The 19,517-nt window shown below is 40.8% G+C and overlaps 2 protein-coding genes across 5 annotated transcripts in view; one reads left to right on the top strand and one right to left on the bottom strand.

Annotated features, from left to right (window-relative positions):
• LOC105027499 (arf-GAP with dual PH domain-containing protein 1) overlaps positions 1-8,731 on the top strand; it is a 36,118-nt gene extending 27,387 nt beyond the window's left edge. For 2 of the 4 annotated variants that reach the window (XM_029123750.2, XM_029123751.2), the window contains 5 exons: positions 880-963; positions 1,251-1,313; positions 1,824-1,895; positions 6,821-7,049; positions 7,320-8,731. In XM_029123750.2, the coding sequence (XP_028979583.1) occupies positions 880-963; positions 1,251-1,313; positions 1,824-1,895; positions 6,821-7,049; positions 7,320-7,348 (477 nt within the window). In that variant the 3' untranslated portion in view covers positions 7,349-8,731. Of the gene's footprint in view, positions 1-879; positions 964-1,250; positions 1,314-1,823; positions 1,896-6,818; positions 7,050-7,319 lie in introns of those variants that run through there. The other 2 variants (XM_029123752.2, XM_029123753.2) reach the window with 2 other exon arrangements.
• An 8,227-nt stretch (positions 8,732-16,958) lies between these two features.
• The window catches only part of LOC105027500 (ras-related protein Rab-26), a 151,154-nt gene continuing 148,595 nt past the window's right edge, over positions 16,959-19,517 (bottom strand). Inside the window, exons 8-9 of the mRNA XM_010899623.3 lie at positions 19,133-19,209; positions 16,959-18,819 (exon numbers count right to left, since the gene is read on the bottom strand). Coding sequence (XP_010897925.1) covers positions 18,720-18,819; positions 19,133-19,209 — 177 coding nt within the window. The 3' untranslated portion in view covers positions 16,959-18,719. The remainder of the gene's footprint in view (positions 18,820-19,132; positions 19,210-19,517) is intronic.

Below are 19,517 nucleotides of genomic sequence, written 5' to 3'. Positions count from 1 at the left end.
TAGCCAGTCTCCAGACCTGAACCCAATAGAAAATCTTTGGAGGGAGCTGAAAGTTTGTATTGCCCAGCGACAGCCCCGAAACCTGAAGGATCTGGAGAAGGTCTGTATGGAGGAGTTGGCCAAAATCCCTACTGCAGTGTGTAAAAACCTGGTCAAGAACTCCAGGAAACATATGATCTCTGTAATTGCAAACAAATTTTTCTGTAACAAATATTAAGTTCTGCTTTTCTGATGTATCAAATACTTATGTCATGCAATAAAATGCAAATTAATTACATAAAAATCATACAATGTGATTTTCTGGATTTTTGTTTTAGATTCCGTCACTCACAGTTGAAGAGTACCTATGATAACAAATGACAGACTTCTACATGCTTTGTAAGTGGGAAAACCTGCAAAATCAGCAGTGTATCAAATACTTGCTCTCCCCACAGTACATGCCTAGAGTACATTCATAAAAAAATTCTTAACCTCAACAAAAATGGGGGTTAGTTTATTTTAAAATATGCCTCATTAAAACATGATTAGCCTTTAGTCTCCTTATCACCTCCTTGTCTCCATTTCCAATGACATTGGTGAGAAAGCCAGAGGTCTCTCCCCTCTGACCTTTTGGTCCCTCTGTTCTGAACTTTCGGTCCCTCCGTTCTGACCTTTTCCTGGAATTGGTTTTGAGACCAGGGTAACCTATCTCTGTCCTCATTCCAGCAGGCATTTATCTAATTAAAGGCCACTGTTGTTTACACAGTGGTGGATTATTGCCAGGCAAGGTGAGCAATCAAATGTCGCAATGTATTGAAACTGGAAATGTGGGCTTTTTATTTTGTTTCGTTCCAACTGGATAGGACTCAAATCATGTAAGAATTTCTGTTGTGTTTTAAGGAAATGGTGGACTGGTTCAATGCCATCCGAGCAGCAAGATTTCACTACCTTCAGGTGGCTTTTCCTGGTGCCTATGACACTGATGTGAGTCTCCGTTTCATTCTATCCTCGTCATCTCTCACCCTAGTAATCATTGGTTTTACATCGGTGCCAGATCTCTTTTTTACTTGGCCTTATCCCTTCAAAGTTTGCATATCTGAAGGATCTCAGTAAGTATGACACTTATTATTGGCGTGTCCTCCACCATATTGCTCATACACTACAGATCTGCAAAAAGGGGAAAGGTTAGGACCTAAGGCATGGAGTAGGGAGGAAATTAGAGCATGGTAATGAACTAAAAAATGTATCCCTTTTCTAACGTTTTTGTCCAGTTGGTGCCAAAGCTAACTCGGAACTACATCAAGGAAGGCTACATGGAGAAGACAGGTCCAAAGGTGAAGTCTTCATACTCAATTACACACCTTTTAAAAGGAACTAGCTCCTATTTCATAGGAAGTGACTTTTTTTTCGGACACACTGTATTTTGTAGCTTTATCACTCTCAATGGGATCTCATTTGCACCACATAGACATCATGGTAACAGGCCCAGTTGAGATTGTACAGTATTTGACAAGCTTGTGGGCTGAACTGCGTACTATTGATAGTGTTTTGCTCTTTTTATCCTACATGTAATCCAAGACACCATTAGATATGAGAAATGTGCATGAAGAAAGTTGCAGAAATAGATATATTTTATACTAATAATGATTATAATGATGCATTATATCATTATAATAATGCATTGTAAAAAAATATAGTAAAAGTGATAATGTTTTAGAAACCAAAGGGAGTAAACCTTATCCCAGAAAGGACATACCTTGTTAGAAGGAAAGTGACATTTTTAGGTAAATTATTAGCCACTAAATGATTACCTTCCACCTCCGGCTCCAATTTGTGTCATACAGCACACAGAGGGCTTCAAGAGGAGATGGTTTACACTGGATGACAGGAGACTCATGTACTTCAAGGATCCACTGGTAAGTTAGGCTGTGGGTAAATCAGGCAATTGCCATAAAAAAGAAATGGCAAAATAATATGCCCTAACACATGAAGGGTGTTGTGCCATGAGGAGCCAGCAGAACATCTTCAATGTGTCTGGAACACTACTGAAGAGAACAACAGATTCATTGACACTGTATTTTAGTTTGTTAAAATCAAACAGGCCGTGTATTGATCGTTTACCACATCACTACTCATGTCCAAATTCAACTAGAAGAATGTCTCTAATGTACTAGGTATATGTAGCTGGTTACTATCTAAGTACACATTACGACCAGCAGGTTGGATAGGCAGCTATCAGGTTGCATAATGTCTAATTAGAAAAAGAAATAGCAAATTGGAAAACACACTGCATTTGGAAGTATTCACACCCCTTTACTTTCGCTTAATTTTGTCTTGTTTTAGACTACATTTATAATCAATGACATATCAGGTTTATAGTTACATAACAGGTTTATAGTTACAAATTCCATGCATGTAGTATTTTGATAGTCAATCTACAGAATATCAATAAAATTGAAATGAACTATCTACTAACACTAACCCTAACTTTAAACCTCTTCCCATCCCTAACCTCAACCTTTTCCCTAATATTCACAATAACAATTAGTCTAATAAACAAAAATGAAAATGGAATTTAGTGCAGGTGCAAAAATAAGTTAACCCCAAGTTGCCATGGTTAAATCTAGTAGGTAAGTATAATCGTGTGGGTAAACAATGGGTTACCAAATGAACCAATCAAAGGAGGAATCTGTTCTAAATTGAACTGAGGTCCAGGCTTTGACTGGGCCGCTTCATGACATCGACCTTTTCTGAAGCCACTCCAGTGTGTCTTTGGCAGAATGTTTTGAGTCTGTGTCATACCATATGATGAATCTTCTCCCTTGCAGTCTTCAGCAGGTTTACTTTGCTGCATCCATTTTGGCCTCTGTCTTTACTCGCTTGCACTAAACGTAACGCTTTGTGTTGAGGCCAAAAAGCTCTATTTTGGTGTTTTGTTGGATGTTGGTGTTCAGTTGGCTTGAGATCTGGTGATGGTTGTATGATTTACAGTGGGGAGAACAAGTATTTGATACACTGCCGATTTTGCAGGTTTTCCCACTTACAAAGCATGTAGAAGTCTGTAGTTTATCATAGGTACTCTTCAACTGTGAGTGACTGAATCTAAAACAAAAATCCAGAAAATCACATTGTATGATTTTTAAGTAATTAATTAGAATTTTATTGCATGACATAAGTATTAGATACATAAGAAAGGCAGAACTTAATATTTGTTACAGAAACCTTTGTTTGCTCCCTCCAAAGATTTTCTATTGGGTTCAGGTCTGGAGACTGGCTAGCCCACTCCAGGACCTTGAGATAGTTCTTACGGAGCCACTCCTTAGTTGCCCTGGCTGTTTGTTTCGGGTCGTTGTCATGCTGGAAGACCCAGCCACGACCCATCTTCAATGCTCTTACTAAGGGAAGGAGGTTGTTGGCCAAGATCTCCCGATACATGGCCACATCCATCCTCCCCTCAATACGGTGCAGTCGTCCTGTCCCCTTTGCAAAAAAGCATCCCCAAAGAATGACGTTTCCACCTCCATGCTTCATGATTGGTATGGTGTTCTTGGGGTTGTACTCATCCTTCTTCTTCCTCCAAACACGGCGAGTGGAGTTTAGACCAAAAAGCTCTATTTTTGTCTCATCAGACCACCTGACCTTCTCCCATTCCTCCTCTGGATCATCCAGATGGTCATTGGCAAACATCAGATGGGCCTGGACATGCGCTGGCTTGAGCAGGGGGACCTTGCGTGCGCTGCAGGATTTTAATCCATGACGGCGTAGTGTGTTACTAATGGTTTTCTTTTAGACTGTGGTCTCAGCTCTCTTCAGGTCATTGACCAGGTCCTGCCGTGTAGTTCTGGGCATTTTCTAACAATTGCGCCAACAGTTGTTGCCTTCTCACCAAGCTGCTTGCCTATTGTCCTGTAGCCCATCCTAGCCTTGTGCAGGTCTACAATTTTATCCCTGATGTCCTTACACAGCTCTTTGTTCTTGGCCATTGTGGAGAGGTTGGAGTCTGTTTGATTGAGTGTAGGTGCCTTTTATACAGGTAACGAGTTCAAACAGGTGCAGTTAATACAGGTAATGAGTGGAGGGCTTCTTAAAGAAAAAGTAATAGGTCTGTGAGAGCTGGAATTCTTACTGATTTGTAGGTGATCAAATAATAATGTCATGCAATAAAATGCAAGTTAATTATTTAGAAATCATACAATGTGATTTTCTGGATTTTCTTTTGTTGATTTCGTCTCTCACAGTTGAAGTGTACTTATGATAAAAATTACAGACCTCTACATGCTTTGTAAGTAGGAAAACCTGCAAAATCGGCAGTGTATCAAATATCTGTTCTCCCCACTGTACAGGTGCTGGTCATAAAATTAGAATATCATCAAAAAGTTTATTTATTTCAGTAATTCCATTCAAAAAGTGAAACTTATATTTTATATTAATTCACTGCACACATACTGATATATTTCAAATGTTTATTTCTTTTTATTGTGATGATTATTACTGACAACTAAATTCAGTATCTCTGAAAATTAGAATATTACTTAAAACCAATAAAAAAAAGGATTTTTAGAAAAGTATGAATATGAAAAGTATGAGCATGTACAGCACTCAATACTTAGTTGGGGCTCCTTTTGCCTGAATTACTGCAGCAATGCGGCGTGGCATGGAGTCGATCAGTCTGTGGCACTGCTCAGGTTTTATGAGAGCCCAGGTTGCTCTGATTGTGGCCTTCAGCTATTCTGCATTGTTGGGTCTGACGTATCGCATCTTCCTCTTCACAATACCCCATAGATTTTCTATAGGGTTAAGGTCAGGCGAGTTTGCCGGCCAATTAAGAACAGGGATACCATGATCCTTTAACCAGGTACTGGTAGCTTTGGCACTGTGTGCAGGTGCCAAGTCCTGTTGGAAAATGAAATCTGCATCTCCATAAAGTTGTTCAGCAGCAGGAAGCATGAAGTGCTCTAAAACTTCCTGGTAGATGGCTGCGTTGACCTTGGACCTCAGAAAACACAGTGGACCAACACCAGCAGATGACATGGCACCCCAAACCATCACTGACTGTGGAGACTTTACACTGGACTTCAAGCAACGTGGATTCTGTGCCTCTCCTCTCTTCCTCCAGACTCTGGGACCTTGATTTCCAAAGGAAATGCAAAATGTACTTTCATCAGAGAACATAACTCAGCAGCAGTCCAGTCCTTTTTGTCTTTAGCCCAGGCGAGACGCTTCTGACGCTGTGTCATACGTCTGTGCGTGGTGGTTCTTGAAGCACAGACTCCAGCTGCAGTCCACTCTTTGTGAATCTCCCCCACATTTTTCAATGGGTTTTGTTTCACAATCCTCTCCAGGGTGCGGTTATCCCTATTGCTTGTACACTTTTTTCTACCACATCTTTTCCTTCCCTTCGCCTCTCTATTAATGTGCTTGGACACAGAGCTCTGTGAACAGCCAGCCTCTTTAGCTATGACCTTTTGTGTCTTGACCTCCTTGTGCAAGGTGTCAATGGTCATCTTTTGGACAGCTGTCAAGTCAGCAGTCTTCCTAATTGATTGTGTTGCCTACAGAACTAGACTGAGAGACCATTTAAAGGCCTTTGCAGGTGTTTTGGGTTAATTAGTTGATTAGAGTGTGGCACCAGATGTCTTCAATATTGAACCTTTTCACAATATTCTAATTTTCTGAGATACTGAATTTAGGGTTTTCATTAGTTGTCAGTTATAATCATCAAAATTAACAAAATAAACACTTGAAATATATATCAGTCTGTGTGGAATGAATGTATACATTATACTAGCTTCACTCTTTGAATGGAATAACTGAAATAAATCAACTTTTTGATGATATTCAAATTTTATGACCAGCACCTGTATATAGTTTTCCTGTTCATCATACCATGCAGTGACTTCTCATACATTGAGGTAGCCAAAATAATGGACAACTGGTCATCCCCAGGATTTTTATAAATGACCATAAGCATAATGGGATGTTATTTATTTAGGAACCTATACTGGGTTTGAATACATAGTTTGTATTCTTCATTGCTTTCATTATTTTGTATAGAACCTGTAGGTGTAATGTCATATGGATCCAAGAGGTGGTGCTGTAGCATTTCTTTAAATAACTGTTGCAAACTTGTACAACACGACAGGTTAAAACCATACATATAAAATGCATGCAAAGATAATACACACTATCAACATAGTCAAAAATGCTTTATGCCTTATGAAATGTTACTGATCTACTATTAATTATATATTATAATATGCAAACAAACACATCTACCTTACGTATTGGTTCTCCCATGCAGTGTGACTGTTCAGATGTTACTTTCTCTCTCACACACCCACATGTTTACTAGCTATCTATTTGGGGACACCAAAGTTGATTGCCCGAAAATCCAGCTTTTACTAACACGAATCCTTACCCAAAAATGAACACTAATTTAACACCAACCTTAACATCAGACATCTAACACTGATGCCTAAAAGTCCCTTGCCCTCATGTCTAACCCAAAGCGTTAAGGCCTAAGCCCTTATTCTAACCCCAGCAGCCATTGGAACTTTTACAATTTCTAAATGAGGACAGGAAAAATCTCCCCATAAACTGAACTTTTTTTGTTTTAATGGTTTAACGGTTTGGCCCAGTTATATATTTAAGTCTTTTATTACCATTAAAAGTATTTTTCTCATTTAACCAAATTTTGTAAAATCTTCAGTTTGTAGCTAGGTCAGAAACACACTAAAGTGTCCCCATAATTCGAATTTTGTAGGTTTTACCACAGACTGGAGAATTTGTTGTTTTCCATTGATATAGTAAAACGACAGTGACTCTCTTCTCTCTCTGAGAGGATGCCTATGCACGCGGTGAAGTGTTTATTGGGAGTAAGGAAAACAGCTACACTGTGCTCCCTGGCCTGACCCCGTCCACCCAGGGCTACCATTGGCAGTATGGCATCACCATAGTAACGCCTGACAGGAAATTCCTGTTCACTTGCGAGACCGAGGAGGAGCAGCGGGATTGGATGGCTGCATTTCAGGGCGTGGTCAACCGACCTATGCTACCCCAGGAGTATGCAGGTAACTGCCATGGTTCTGCCCAGGATTTGGCCAACACAACATGTACTCTTGTTGAATGATATTTTGGGTTTCGTTTTATGGTTAATGCATTTTAGGCATGTTGTCTAGCTTACTAATAGTGACCTAAGAATTTGTCATTGTGGAGAGTATTCATCAGTACATTTGAGACTCATCTTAAGGTTGTGAAATTGGTAGATACTGTAAATGCATCCACTGTGTTCTGACATTGTCTCTCTCACATTTTCTGTCTGTCTCAATGTCTCTCATCAGTGGAGGCCCACTTTAAGCACAAGCCCTGAGAGTGGACATTCCACTCTGTGCTTTGTAGAGCTCTTAGATGAAGAGGAAGAAGAATTCAGGATTTTGGACAGGAGGCTAGACTTTTCACCAGGATGAATACAGTAATAAGAATCAAAAGTTCAATGAGTTTAAAGGCCAAGTGTGATATCACCCAGAGAAATAACTATGAGGATGTTCTCTGTACTGTCCTACTGCCATAATCTTCTGTTTTCCCGTGCCCAACATAATATCAGTTGTTTGAAAGAGAGCCTATCATTTTGGGATCTGTCCTTAAACTATAGGCAGTCCGACCACGTAAACTACAAAGCTTTCGAAGGCGCTGGCCATGCTGAAACAGGCACGCCGTCTACCCACCTTGCCTCATCTATCTACCAGACTCAGCTTTGCACCAACTTCACTCTCTAAAACGTCTACATTACCTGGCTTTCCATGCTGGACTCAAGTGTGTATTTGCAGTAGTACCCTTTTCCCAACAAAGCTCCCACTTCAGGGACCTGGGTTCCATTTCAGACACAAAACACTTTTCCTGCAAATGTCTCTTGTAGCTCGTCAATCATGGTGCTGAAGTGAGAAAATAACTTCAACTTTACAAAAGTGGTACCTGAACTGAATTTTTCAGTAAGGTGGGATGTGAACCTAGTGTTTTAAAATGTTTTGATAGCGTGGTCCCAAATATGTTGTTGCTGTTTTGCAGATTCCCTGATAGCTACCAAAGGCTGATTGTTATGTCAGCAAAACAGCAAAAACAGATATGGTTCCATGCAAAATGCTGCTTTTGCGCTGGAAAATAACTTGATAGTGAAAAAAATATTCTCTTCTGACACTGGACTGAAGAAAACATTTCAAGGCCAATGGGAACTCTGAATGTCCTTTCACTGAATGTGAAAGGACCATAGTAAATAATTAGCAGGCTGTAACTCCAAAACAAAGATTGACACTTTATAGTTCTGTGCAAACATCATTCTCTAAAGGCCAGTTTATACCTGGTTTATACCTAACATTGTTCCACACTTGATTTTGTCCACATTCTCTGACTGTGTCCACATTCTAACATTTGTATAAAAGATAAAAACACGCGTTGTGATCAGATTGTGTTCAGATCTTATGTGTCAACAGACAAGGTAATGACCAGGATTCGACCCTTAGAGAGGATGCACACCGAACTGTGTTTATACCTGTTTCTCTGTTATTTGTACTGATTTGGTCCACATTCTCAATGCAGCCACATCTTTTGACGGGTGTAAATTATGGAAAGACATTGCAATCTGATAATTATTGTAGACAGATAAGATCAGGACAAAACATGCACATTAGAAACAGGTATACATGGGTCCAAGAGAACAGGAAGGGGGCTTGATAAGTGATATATTTTCTTGGTTATTTGGTGCAAATTAGTCCATCCATCCATCTTCTCCCGCTTATCCGGGGCCGGGTCGCGGGGGCAGCAGTCTAAGCAGGGATGCCCAGACTTCCCTCTCCCCAGACACTTCCTCTAGCTCTTCCGGGGGGACACCGAGGCGTTCCCAGGCCAGCCGGGAGACATAGTCCCTCCAGCGTGTCCTAGGTCTTCCCCGGGGTCTCTTCCCGGTGGGACGGGACCGGAACACCTTCCCAGGAAGGCGTTCCGGAGGCATCCGAAAAAGATGCCCAAGCCACCTCAGCTGACCCCTCTCGATGTGGAGGAGCAGCGGCTCTACTCTGAGCTCCTCCCGGGTGACCGAGCTTCTCACCCTATCTCTAAGGGATCGCCCGGCCACCCTGCGGAGAAAGCTCATTTCGGCCGCCTGTATCCGGGATCTTGTCCTTTCGGTCATGACCCAAAGCTCATGACCATAGGTGAGAGTAGGAACGTAGATTGACTGGTAAATCGAGAGCTTCGCCTTGCGGCTCAGCTCTTTCTTCACCACGACAGACCGATACATCGACTGCATTACTGCAGAAGCTGTACCGATCCGTCTGTCAATCTCCCGTTCCATCCTTCCCTCACTCGTGAACAAGACCCCTAGATACTTAAACTCCTCCACTTGAGGCAGGCACTCTCCACCAACCTGAAGTGGGCAAGCCACCCTTTTCCGACTGAGGACCATGGCCTCAGATTTGGAGGTACTGATTTTCATCCCCACCGCTTCACACTCGGCTGCAAACCGTCCCAGTGCATGCTGAAGGTCCTGGTTAGAAGGGGCCAACACGACAACATCATCTGCAAAGAGCAGAGACGAAATTGTGTGGTCCCCAAACCTGACACCCTCCGGCCCCTGGCTGCGCCTAGAAATTCTGTCCATAAAAATTACGAACAGAACCGGTGACAAAGGGCAGCCCTGCCGGAGTCCAACATGCACTGGGAACAAGTCTGACTTACTGCCGGCAATGCGGACCAAGCTCCTGCTTCGGTTGTACAGGGACCTGACAGCCCTTAGCAAAGGACCCAGGACCCCATATTCCCCAAGCACCCTCCACAAGATGCCGCGAGGGACACAGTCGAATGCTTTCTCCAAATCCACAAAACACATGTGGATTGGTTGGGCAAACTCCCATGAACCCTCCAACACCCCGTAGAGGGTATAGAGCTGGTCCAGTGTTCCACGGCCCGGACGAAAACCACACTGTTCCTCCTGAATCCGAGGTTCTACTATCGGCCGTATTCTCCTCTCCAGAACCCTGGCATAGACTTTCCCGGGGAGGCTGAGAAGTGTGATCCCCCTATAGTTGGAACACACCCTCCGGTCCCCTTTCTTAAAAAGAGGGACCACCACCCCGGTCTGCCATCCAAGAGGCACTGTCCCCGACCGCCACGCGATGTTGCACAGGCGTGTCAACCAAGACAGCCCCACAACATCCAGAGACTTGAGGTACTCAGGGCGGATCTCATCCACCCCCGGTGCCTTGCCACCGAGGAGTTTCTTGACCACCTCAGTGACTTCAGCCCGGGTGATGGACGAGTCCACCTCTGAGCCCTCATCCTCTGCTTCCTCAATGGAAGACGTGTCAGCGGGATTGAGGAGATCCTCGAAGTACTCCTTCCACCGCCCGACGACATCCTCAGTTGAGGTCAACAGCTGTCCACCTCTACTGTAAACAGCGTTGGTAGGGCACTGTTTCCCTCTCCTGAGGCGCCGGATGGTTTGCCAGAATCTCTTCGAGGCCAGCCGATAGTCCTTCTCCATGGCCTCACCGAACTCCTCCCAGGCCCGAGTTTTTGCCTCCACAACCACCCGGGCTGCAGCCCGCTTGGCCTGTCGGTACCCGTCAGCTGCCTCAGGAGTCCCACAAGCCAACCAGGCCTGATAGGACTCCTTCTTCAGCTTGACGGCATCCCTTACTTCCGGTGTCCACCACCGGGTTCGGGGATTGCCGCCTCGACAGGCACCGGAGACCTTACGGCCACAGCTCCGAGCGGCCGCTTCGACAATGGCGGTGGAGAACATGGTCCACTCGGACTCAATATCTCCAACCTCCCTCGGGATCCAGTCGAAACTCTGCCGGAGGTGGGAGTTAAAGATCTCTCTGACAGGAGACTCGGCCAGACGTTCCCAGCAGACCCTTACAGTACGCTTGGGCCTGCCGAGTCTGTCCAGCTTCCTCCCCCGCCATCGGATCCAACTCACCACCAGGTGGTGATCAGTTGACAGCTCCGCCCCTCTCTTCACCCGAGTGTCCAAGACATACGGCCGCAGGTCAGATGAGACGACAACAAAGTCGATCATCGACCTGCGGCCTAGGGTGTCCTGGTGCCACGTGCACTGATGGACACCCTTATGCTTGAACATGGTGTTCGTTATGGACAAACTGTGACTAGCACAGAAGTCCAATAATTGAACACCACTCGGGTTCAGATCCGGGGGGCCGTTCCTCCCAATCACGCCCCTCCAGGTGTCACTGTCGTTGCCCACGTGGGCGTTGAAGTCCCCCAGTAGAACAATAGAGTCCCCAGTCGGAGCACTTTCCAGCACCCCTCCCAGAGACTCCAAGAAGGTCGGGTACTCTGCACTGCCGTTCGGCCCGTAGGCACAAACAACAGTGAGAGACCTATCCCCGACCCGTAGGCGCAGGGAAACGACCCTCTCGTTCACCGGGGTAAACTCCAACACATGGCGGCAGAGCTGGGGAGCTATGAGCAAACCCACACCAGCCCGCCGCCTCTCACCATGGGCAACTCCAGAGTGGTGAAGAGTCCATCCTCTCTCAAGGAGTGTGGTTCCAGAGCCCAAGCCGTGTGTAGAGGTGATCCCGATTACCTCTAATCGGAACCTCTCAACCTCACGCACCAACTCAGGCTCCTTCCCCGCCAGCGAGGTGACATTCCACGTCCCTAGAGCTAGTTTCCGTGTCCAGAGATCGGGTTGTCTAGGCCCCTGCCTTCGACTGCCGCCCGATCCTCTTCGCACCGGCCCCTTATGGTCCCTCCTGTGGGTGGTGAGCCCACGGGAGGGTGCAAATTAGTCATCCGTAGTTATATATGGATTTGTGCTGTGAATGTAAACACTGCCTAGCAATTCAGGTACAGGAAACTAATGTGATTGTTTGAATGTTATAACTGTGACTGAACATGAATTCTGAATTACTTAATGGAAGACTCCAGTGATAAAATCAATTTTAAATATGCCTGTAAATGTTATTTATACAGAAAGAAGAATGCATTTCAGAATATGACCCAAGTTGATTTCGATGTCATCATTCCTTCAGGTTCTCTTGGTTACTTATCAGCAGAGGAAGACAAAGTCAAAGGTTTGAACACACCAAAATTCAGATTTGTCATCTATTTAACTGACACAAATATGTTCAACCATTAGTTTTGAGGAAGAGGCCAAACAATGACAAGTATTTTGTCTAATCTTTATTGTATTTAAAGGGGCAATTCAGGTTTATATTAATATAGCTCCTTTTCTACACTTCAAGTCTGATTAACTTATGGAAACAATTGTATGTCTCTGTGTCCGGTATGAAGTTAATTAGAATTAGCTTTGTGAGAAAATGCTAATTAACATAGCACAAAAACACTAGTTATCACTAACTTAATTCATACTGGTTGGACATATATACGAATGTTATCCACAAGTTAATATGACTCTGCTGAAGTAGATAATGGGCTTCATTGAGAAAATCCTGAACAAAAGCGATAAAGTTATCTTTTTAAGAAAGTTGTTGCACAAATGCACACTTAGAAGTAGGAAACGATCTCATGAAGGTAATAATACATTGCCTAGTCATCTATTTTAAGTTATGTATATACTGTACATTTAATATTGTGTTTCTATGTATGTAAATGATAATAAACAAATTCAAATTACATTAAGAATCTTTGAGAAATACTTGGTGAACATGTTATTATGATAAATGATAAAAGAAAACAGTTGAACAGCATGACTTCGGGAATTTATGGTTAATAAATAAAGAGTGTAAACATTTTAGAAGATTTTACGACAGGAGTAAAATGTAAATGTGACAGTCACTTTATATATAGTACATCACATGTTTATTACAAAAAATCTGAAACAAATTTTGTGGTAAAGATAATGCTAATATACTTTATGTATTAATGGTTTATTTTCTTCATTCATGTACAATTCTTTCCAAATGAATATACTCTCTATGTTTAAGGCTTGCTAGATCCACATTTTCTTTATTGTTTTTAACTTTAATTTCAGAAGAATGTTGTTGCACACTAAAAAGTAAAACATCTAATAAAGGTAGCAATACATTATCTAGACAAGTTGAGTTATGTAAATACCTTACATTTAATATTATTATTTTATGGATGTTGATGGTAATACATACATTTAAAGTTCATGAAGATTGAGAAATACATGTTGAAAATTACATCACAACATGAAGTCTTAATTTCTATTACCATTAAATCACCAGGTGAATACAAAAAACTATTTAAAAACGGAATTGACATGTAATAAACATAATGACAACATGAAACAATAATGTTGTTATAAAGATATTGCAAAATATTACTGGCTTACTTTCTTCATTATTGTAACGGTTGTTACACATGACTCTACATACTCTCTAGTTTAAATGCTATGTTTTCAAGCTAGAGTAGATTCACATTTGAAAACATTAATCATAAGCTATTTAGAAAATGTTATTTACTTTGGATTTATTGGAATTCTGCACTGACTTTTTAGATAAACAATAAGACACTATACCTTTTACTACTAACATTATCAATGTCTTTAAATCCATGTTAAAATATATTTCTGTATATTCACTTATAGGTGACCTTCAGGACATGCATATTTTCTCAAATAAATACCACTGTATGACATTAGATTGCTGGTGAGATGAAGTTGGCTGACAAAGCCTGTACGTGTGATTTCTGATAAATGACATCTGACTTGACTACATAAGATATATACAATTATTTATACAACATACAGCAATATATACGACCTGTGCTTGGCATTCTTCCTTATTTCTCTCTTGTCATTACCACTTTGGATCAAGCCGGACAACTGAGAGTCTGACCATTTAGGACAGTGCTGGAGTAATGGAGGAAATAGAATCAAAGAGGAAAAGCAAAATAGATGGTGAAGTTTAGCTAGGAATGAAAGATCATGAGACAGTGATTTGGCAAAATCCATTTTTTAAACAGTATGGGGGAGGTCCAGGACAATATATACCTTCTCTGGCTCAAAGGATTGGTTGATTCTAGAATAATTTAAGATGTGTGTTGAAAAGTTGTCATTCTATGGGTTACATAGGGAACAGTTTAGTTGTTGACATGGTCAAACAAAACGTCAGAGAAAGACATGGCTGGATATAGGGGTACAATCACAGCTGCAGAATAAGGTGGGCCAGTAGAGCAGTGGGTCCCCAGAAAACAGGAGAGGTGGATGGAGTTGGAGAAAAATAGGAAGGTTGGAGGGGTGAAGAGAAGCATTGGGGAAGGTATATGGATAGAAATGATTCCTTCAGAGGGTACTGAATAATGCCCTACACAGCATGTGGCCTGATTATGGTGATGTATTGCTGATGAAATTCAGACGGTGGTTTTCACAGAGTGGCTAAGGGTTTAATTAACTTTAACAACTTTAACAAATTGCATCATTCAAGTCACACTTGTGACTTGAATGATGCAATTCATGGTCCACTTTTAATAAATAAAACAACCATGAAATTAAAATGTAATTCCTCCAATCATTTTCAAAGAACTAAACCTCATTAACAATTGAACACTTCATTTAGGAGGTATTTTGTTTGTATAAGCGGTGTCAAGTCTTGAAACCATACATAAACAAATGCATGTGTCATATAATTACGCATGCCGATTCATTCTTTTATGTAAAATTTTGCAAGTTTAAAAACAACGCAGTGCCTTATGAGATTCCACCTCACTTCTGGAGGCTGCATAGTTCAACACTTCTTGGAAGTGTTGAACTGGTGGGTTTAATTACCCCCTACACCCTTTTGTAGAGGAAGGATAGGTTCATTTGGGTGTGACACACAGACACTGCCACAGACACAGAAATGCATGCATACATGTCAAAGGCATCACCTCTGATCAGCGTCTATAAGTGTCTTGAAATCGGACATAAAAGGGGGTGTTTAGAGCAAATCCAGTCAAATGAACTGACTATGGAGCCATCGAAGGTCAACCATAGTTTCCTGTAAGCCTCAACGTAACTTAAAGGGTAGATAGTATGATTTTTTTGCAGAAAGGACAAAGGTGGCCTAAAATGTGCATGGGAGTCACTGCTGCCCCAAGGCTGATGTTGGACAGACTACTGAGGGTTAACGCAACTCTTCCCATTTTTTTCAATCAGCCAATAAATGTAAATATCACATATTACACTAATGTATAACCGTCTTCAATAGTTTGTTATCGGAAGGCAACAGGCAGGCAGCAGTTAGTATAGTAGTTATGGCATCTGACTACTTACCAAAGGGTTACTATATTGAATCTCAAAAAGTATTTATATTTGTTCCTGAACATAGAACTTACCTAAAATGTGTCAATAACATGTCAGTGTTTGCTAAATACCCGAAATATGGAAATATTATCTTAAATATTAGCCTACTGTTCTTGGGTTAGGGTTAGAATTATGCTTTGTTTTCTCAAGCATGCTCACACATTGTATATTTTAATTTAAGCTGCTGAAGAATGGGCAGAGTTTCTATAACCTGTTTGGCAGACTTATTTAAACATCAACTCAGCAGTGACTCTCAGGAACATTTCAGGGCACCTTTGTAATGTGGGCAGATATTTACTTATCAAAGTAAAAACTCAGTACGTCAAAAAGGTTTCTGCAGTCACAATAGGGAAACATACTAAAACACACTGAACATAACATTTTTTTTGAACAATTGATTAACCTACCTTATCATAAGTCTGGAACAACCCATACCTACTATTGTCATTGTCAACATTATAAGGAGAAACAATTGAGCTGAACACTAGTACCACAGGAAATAGAACACTATATACAGTACTCATATGTTTGCATATCCTGGCAGAAATTGTGAAATTTTGGTATTGATTTTGAAAAATGTTTTACTTAAGGATAGTGATCAAATGAATCCATTTATTATCATATAGTTGTTTGGCTCCTTTTTAAATCATAATGATAACAGAAATCACCCAAATGGCCCTGATCAAAAGTTAACATACCCTTGAAAGTTTAGCCTTGTTACAGACACAAGGTGACACACACAGGTGATTACACACTTAGGGGTGTAATCACTTTTTGTTGCCAGTGGTTTAGACATTAATGGCTGTGTGTTGTGTTATTTTGAGGGGATAGCAAATGTACACTGTTATACAAGCTGTACACTCACTACTTTACATTGTAGCAAAGTGTCATTTCTTCAGTGTTGTCACATGAAAAGATATACTGAAATATTTACAAAAAGGTGAGGGGTGTACTCACTTTTGTGAGATACTGTGTGTGTATATATATATATATATATACAGACTTCTACATGGTTTATAAGTGGGAAAACCTGCAAAATTGGCAGTGTATCAAATACTTGTTCTCCCCTCTGTATATTATATATACACTCACCTAAAGGATTATTAGGAACACCTGTTCAATTTAAATTTCTTCAATTATCTAATCAACCAATCACATGGCAGTTGCTTCAATGCATTTAGGGGTGTGGTCCTGGTCAAGACAATCTCCTGAACTCCAAACTGAATGTCAGAATGGGAAAGAAAGGTGATTTAAGCAATTTTGAGCGTGGCATGGTTGTTGGTGACAGACGGGCCAGTCTGAGTATTTCACAATCTGCTCAGTTACTGGGATTTTCATGCACAACCATTTCTAGGGTTTACAAAGAATGGTGTGAAAAGGGAAACACATCCAGTATGCGGCAGTCCTGTGGGCGAAAATGCCTTGTTGATGCTAGAGGTCAGAGGAGAATGGGCCGACTGATTCTAGCTGATAGAAGAGCAACTTTGACTGAAATAACCACTCGTTACAACCGAGGTATGCAGCAAAGCATTTGTGAAGCCACAACACGCACAACCTTGAGGCGGATGGGCTACAGCAGCAGAAGACCCCACCGGGTACCACTCACCTCCAATACAAATAGAAAAAAGAGGCTACAATTTGCACAAGCTCACCAAAATTGGACAGTTGAAGAATGGAAGAATGTTGCCTGGTCTGATGAGACTCAATTTCTGTTGGGACATTCAGATGGTATGTGTATATGTTAACTAATGTAGGGATACAAGACACAGAATAGTACTTCAAATATAGTGCAATATACAAACATTATTACACAAACGTATTATGTATTTTTTGCTATGAAAACAAACTGTGACTTGACATTATAGTATATGTATGTATTGTATATCCATATAAATATTATAATTTAATTGTATAAATTACTATTTTAGTTACAGTACACTAAACTATGTAGTTACAACATGCTAATTAAATTTGGTAAGCTAACGGTAGTGTAGTAAATGGAGGTCAGAAATTAGGATTAGCTAACCAATTAGGAAAAACTACCCAACATAGCCATCTGCTGAACAATTAGTAATAACATTATTTGATGAAAAATGTATTACTGCGCATACATTTTTTGCAACATTGATTCATAATTCACTGTAGCAAGCTACTGTAGCTGAGACCTTTAATTTAAAAAACAAACAGAATTTTGACCCAGCTATGGTTAGCTTTATTGTTCATTGATCAGTAAATACAAAATTAAGGATATAAAAATGTTGCTTTTCCACAATATTACTGAAACATGAAAAGTATTTCCAACCTATCTAATATCAATTGTGCTTTTTATGGAGCAAGTTGCTGCTGCACAGAATACCACCAGGACTAGTGTTTAGTGGCTTTCAGAACTGATCACAACGTACGATGGCGGACCTATTGGGACATCAGATAAAACTATAATAGCCATGTATTTTTATTTCTATGACTACTACTCTGTCCATCTTAAGTACAGTGACATTAGCCAATAGCAATGAATTGTTCATTTGTGTAGTGATGGATATTTTCTCAAAAAGCTTTCTAAAACCTTTGAGGCATGTGTTGAAATTTAAAAATTTTTATTGAAGCTTGTGCACTATAGTGGTCAGAAATATAGAATTTCTTAAGTTTATGTAGACACATAACAGCTAGTCTCTGAAGAGAGGGTTGAATACCTATGCCAAATGACATAAAATTTGATTTGGTGCAATGTAACACAAAATTAGATTGACATGCCTACTTCTATGACAGGCATTTGTTTATCGAGACTTGGCATGTGAAAATTACCTCGTAAATAAAATGTAGAGTTTTTTGATGAGGTTTATTTTTTCTTAAAAGACAGGATATAGGATTTATTGCAATTGCAGGCTCATTTTATTATTAAACTTCTGTCTGACATTATTTTAGAATTCTGTTTTAACTATGTGGTTTGAGTCTGACAAAAATTTTGTTGAGTTGATTAAATTTGTCACTTTGCGGCCACAAGCATTAGACACATGACCAGTTTGCTTTGGATTAAATTGTGGGTGATATCAACCCTGCAAAGTTGTTAACTTATACCGTCAAGCTAAATCAAGGGCAGAGGGGGCACCTAAAATTGCAATTAAACTGCATCTACTTTCAAAAGGAAAATGCAAGGGATTTGGGGCAAAAACCTTGCTGACTGAAGTGCAGTCCATATGTTACATATGGCTGTTTAATGCTACCTACAAGTTAATCATTTGGAATATATACCTGACCCTAACCACTAACGTAATAGATTCTCATGCATACTGATATTGAACATTATTCTAAACGGTAATCCTTAACCTAAACAGTAGAAAGGAATTTAGTTTCAATTTTACAGAGATGACCATGTCACCCATTACCTTGTTATGCAAGCACACACTCACATGCACACAGACACACAGACACACAAACACACACACACATTTCTCTAACATGCACACCCGGCACTTTTCATCTCTTTGTTGACATAGTCTTGGAGCTTGAACTTGGGCTCATTGGGCTCCTTCATAGACCTGTGCTTCAGCTCTCTGAGAAATGAGGTAAGAGATGAGAAAAAGGAAGAGGGATGGAAAAAAAAAGTGGAAAGTGTGAATAAAGAAAGTGAGAGAAAAAAGAAAGTGAGAGATAGAAAGGAAATGAGAGAAGCTTACCTATCACACTAATCAACACACTGAGAGAACAGTATTTTATATAGGAGGACCTAACACATACAGTAAATCCATCAACCTTCAGCTAATTCTTGCCAGGCCAAAATAAATAAATAAATAAAATAAGCAATTTCATAAAATCCACCTTGACCCCATGAGTTAAATATACTGCACTGTGTAGACGTAAACTCACTTGGCCACAGCAGTGAAGGCTAACTCCACATTGAGGCCAGACTTTGCACTCGTCTCCATGTAGGGAACTCCAAATTCCTGTAAGAAAACAGACTGGGTGAACAATCCTCGCATCCACTTCAATATCTTTTGAAGCCGGTCAGCTCCCAGTGACAGATACCGGGTCACGGAGAGTTTCTTTGATATGGCGATGAAGCACTGTATTAATGTGCTTTTTTTAACTCTACATCCCAAATGCACATATACAGTATGTATTTGTTTTTATTATTCTATGTCAGGAAAGCAGGAAGCAGAGGTCAGGAGACAGGTATGAAGAGGGAGACAACGAGGAAGGGTACAAACAGTCAGCTGAGCCGGGTCTCGACCCCCTGTCACCATGGGATGTG

Source organism: Esox lucius, chromosome 11 (assembly GCF_011004845.1).
Source record: "Esox lucius isolate fEsoLuc1 chromosome 11, fEsoLuc1.pri, whole genome shotgun sequence".
NCBI classification, from domain to species: Eukaryota; Metazoa; Chordata; class Actinopteri; order Esociformes; family Esocidae; genus Esox; species Esox lucius.
Note: the sequence above shows the minus strand (reverse complement) of the source record. Positions and strands in the feature narration are given on the sequence as shown.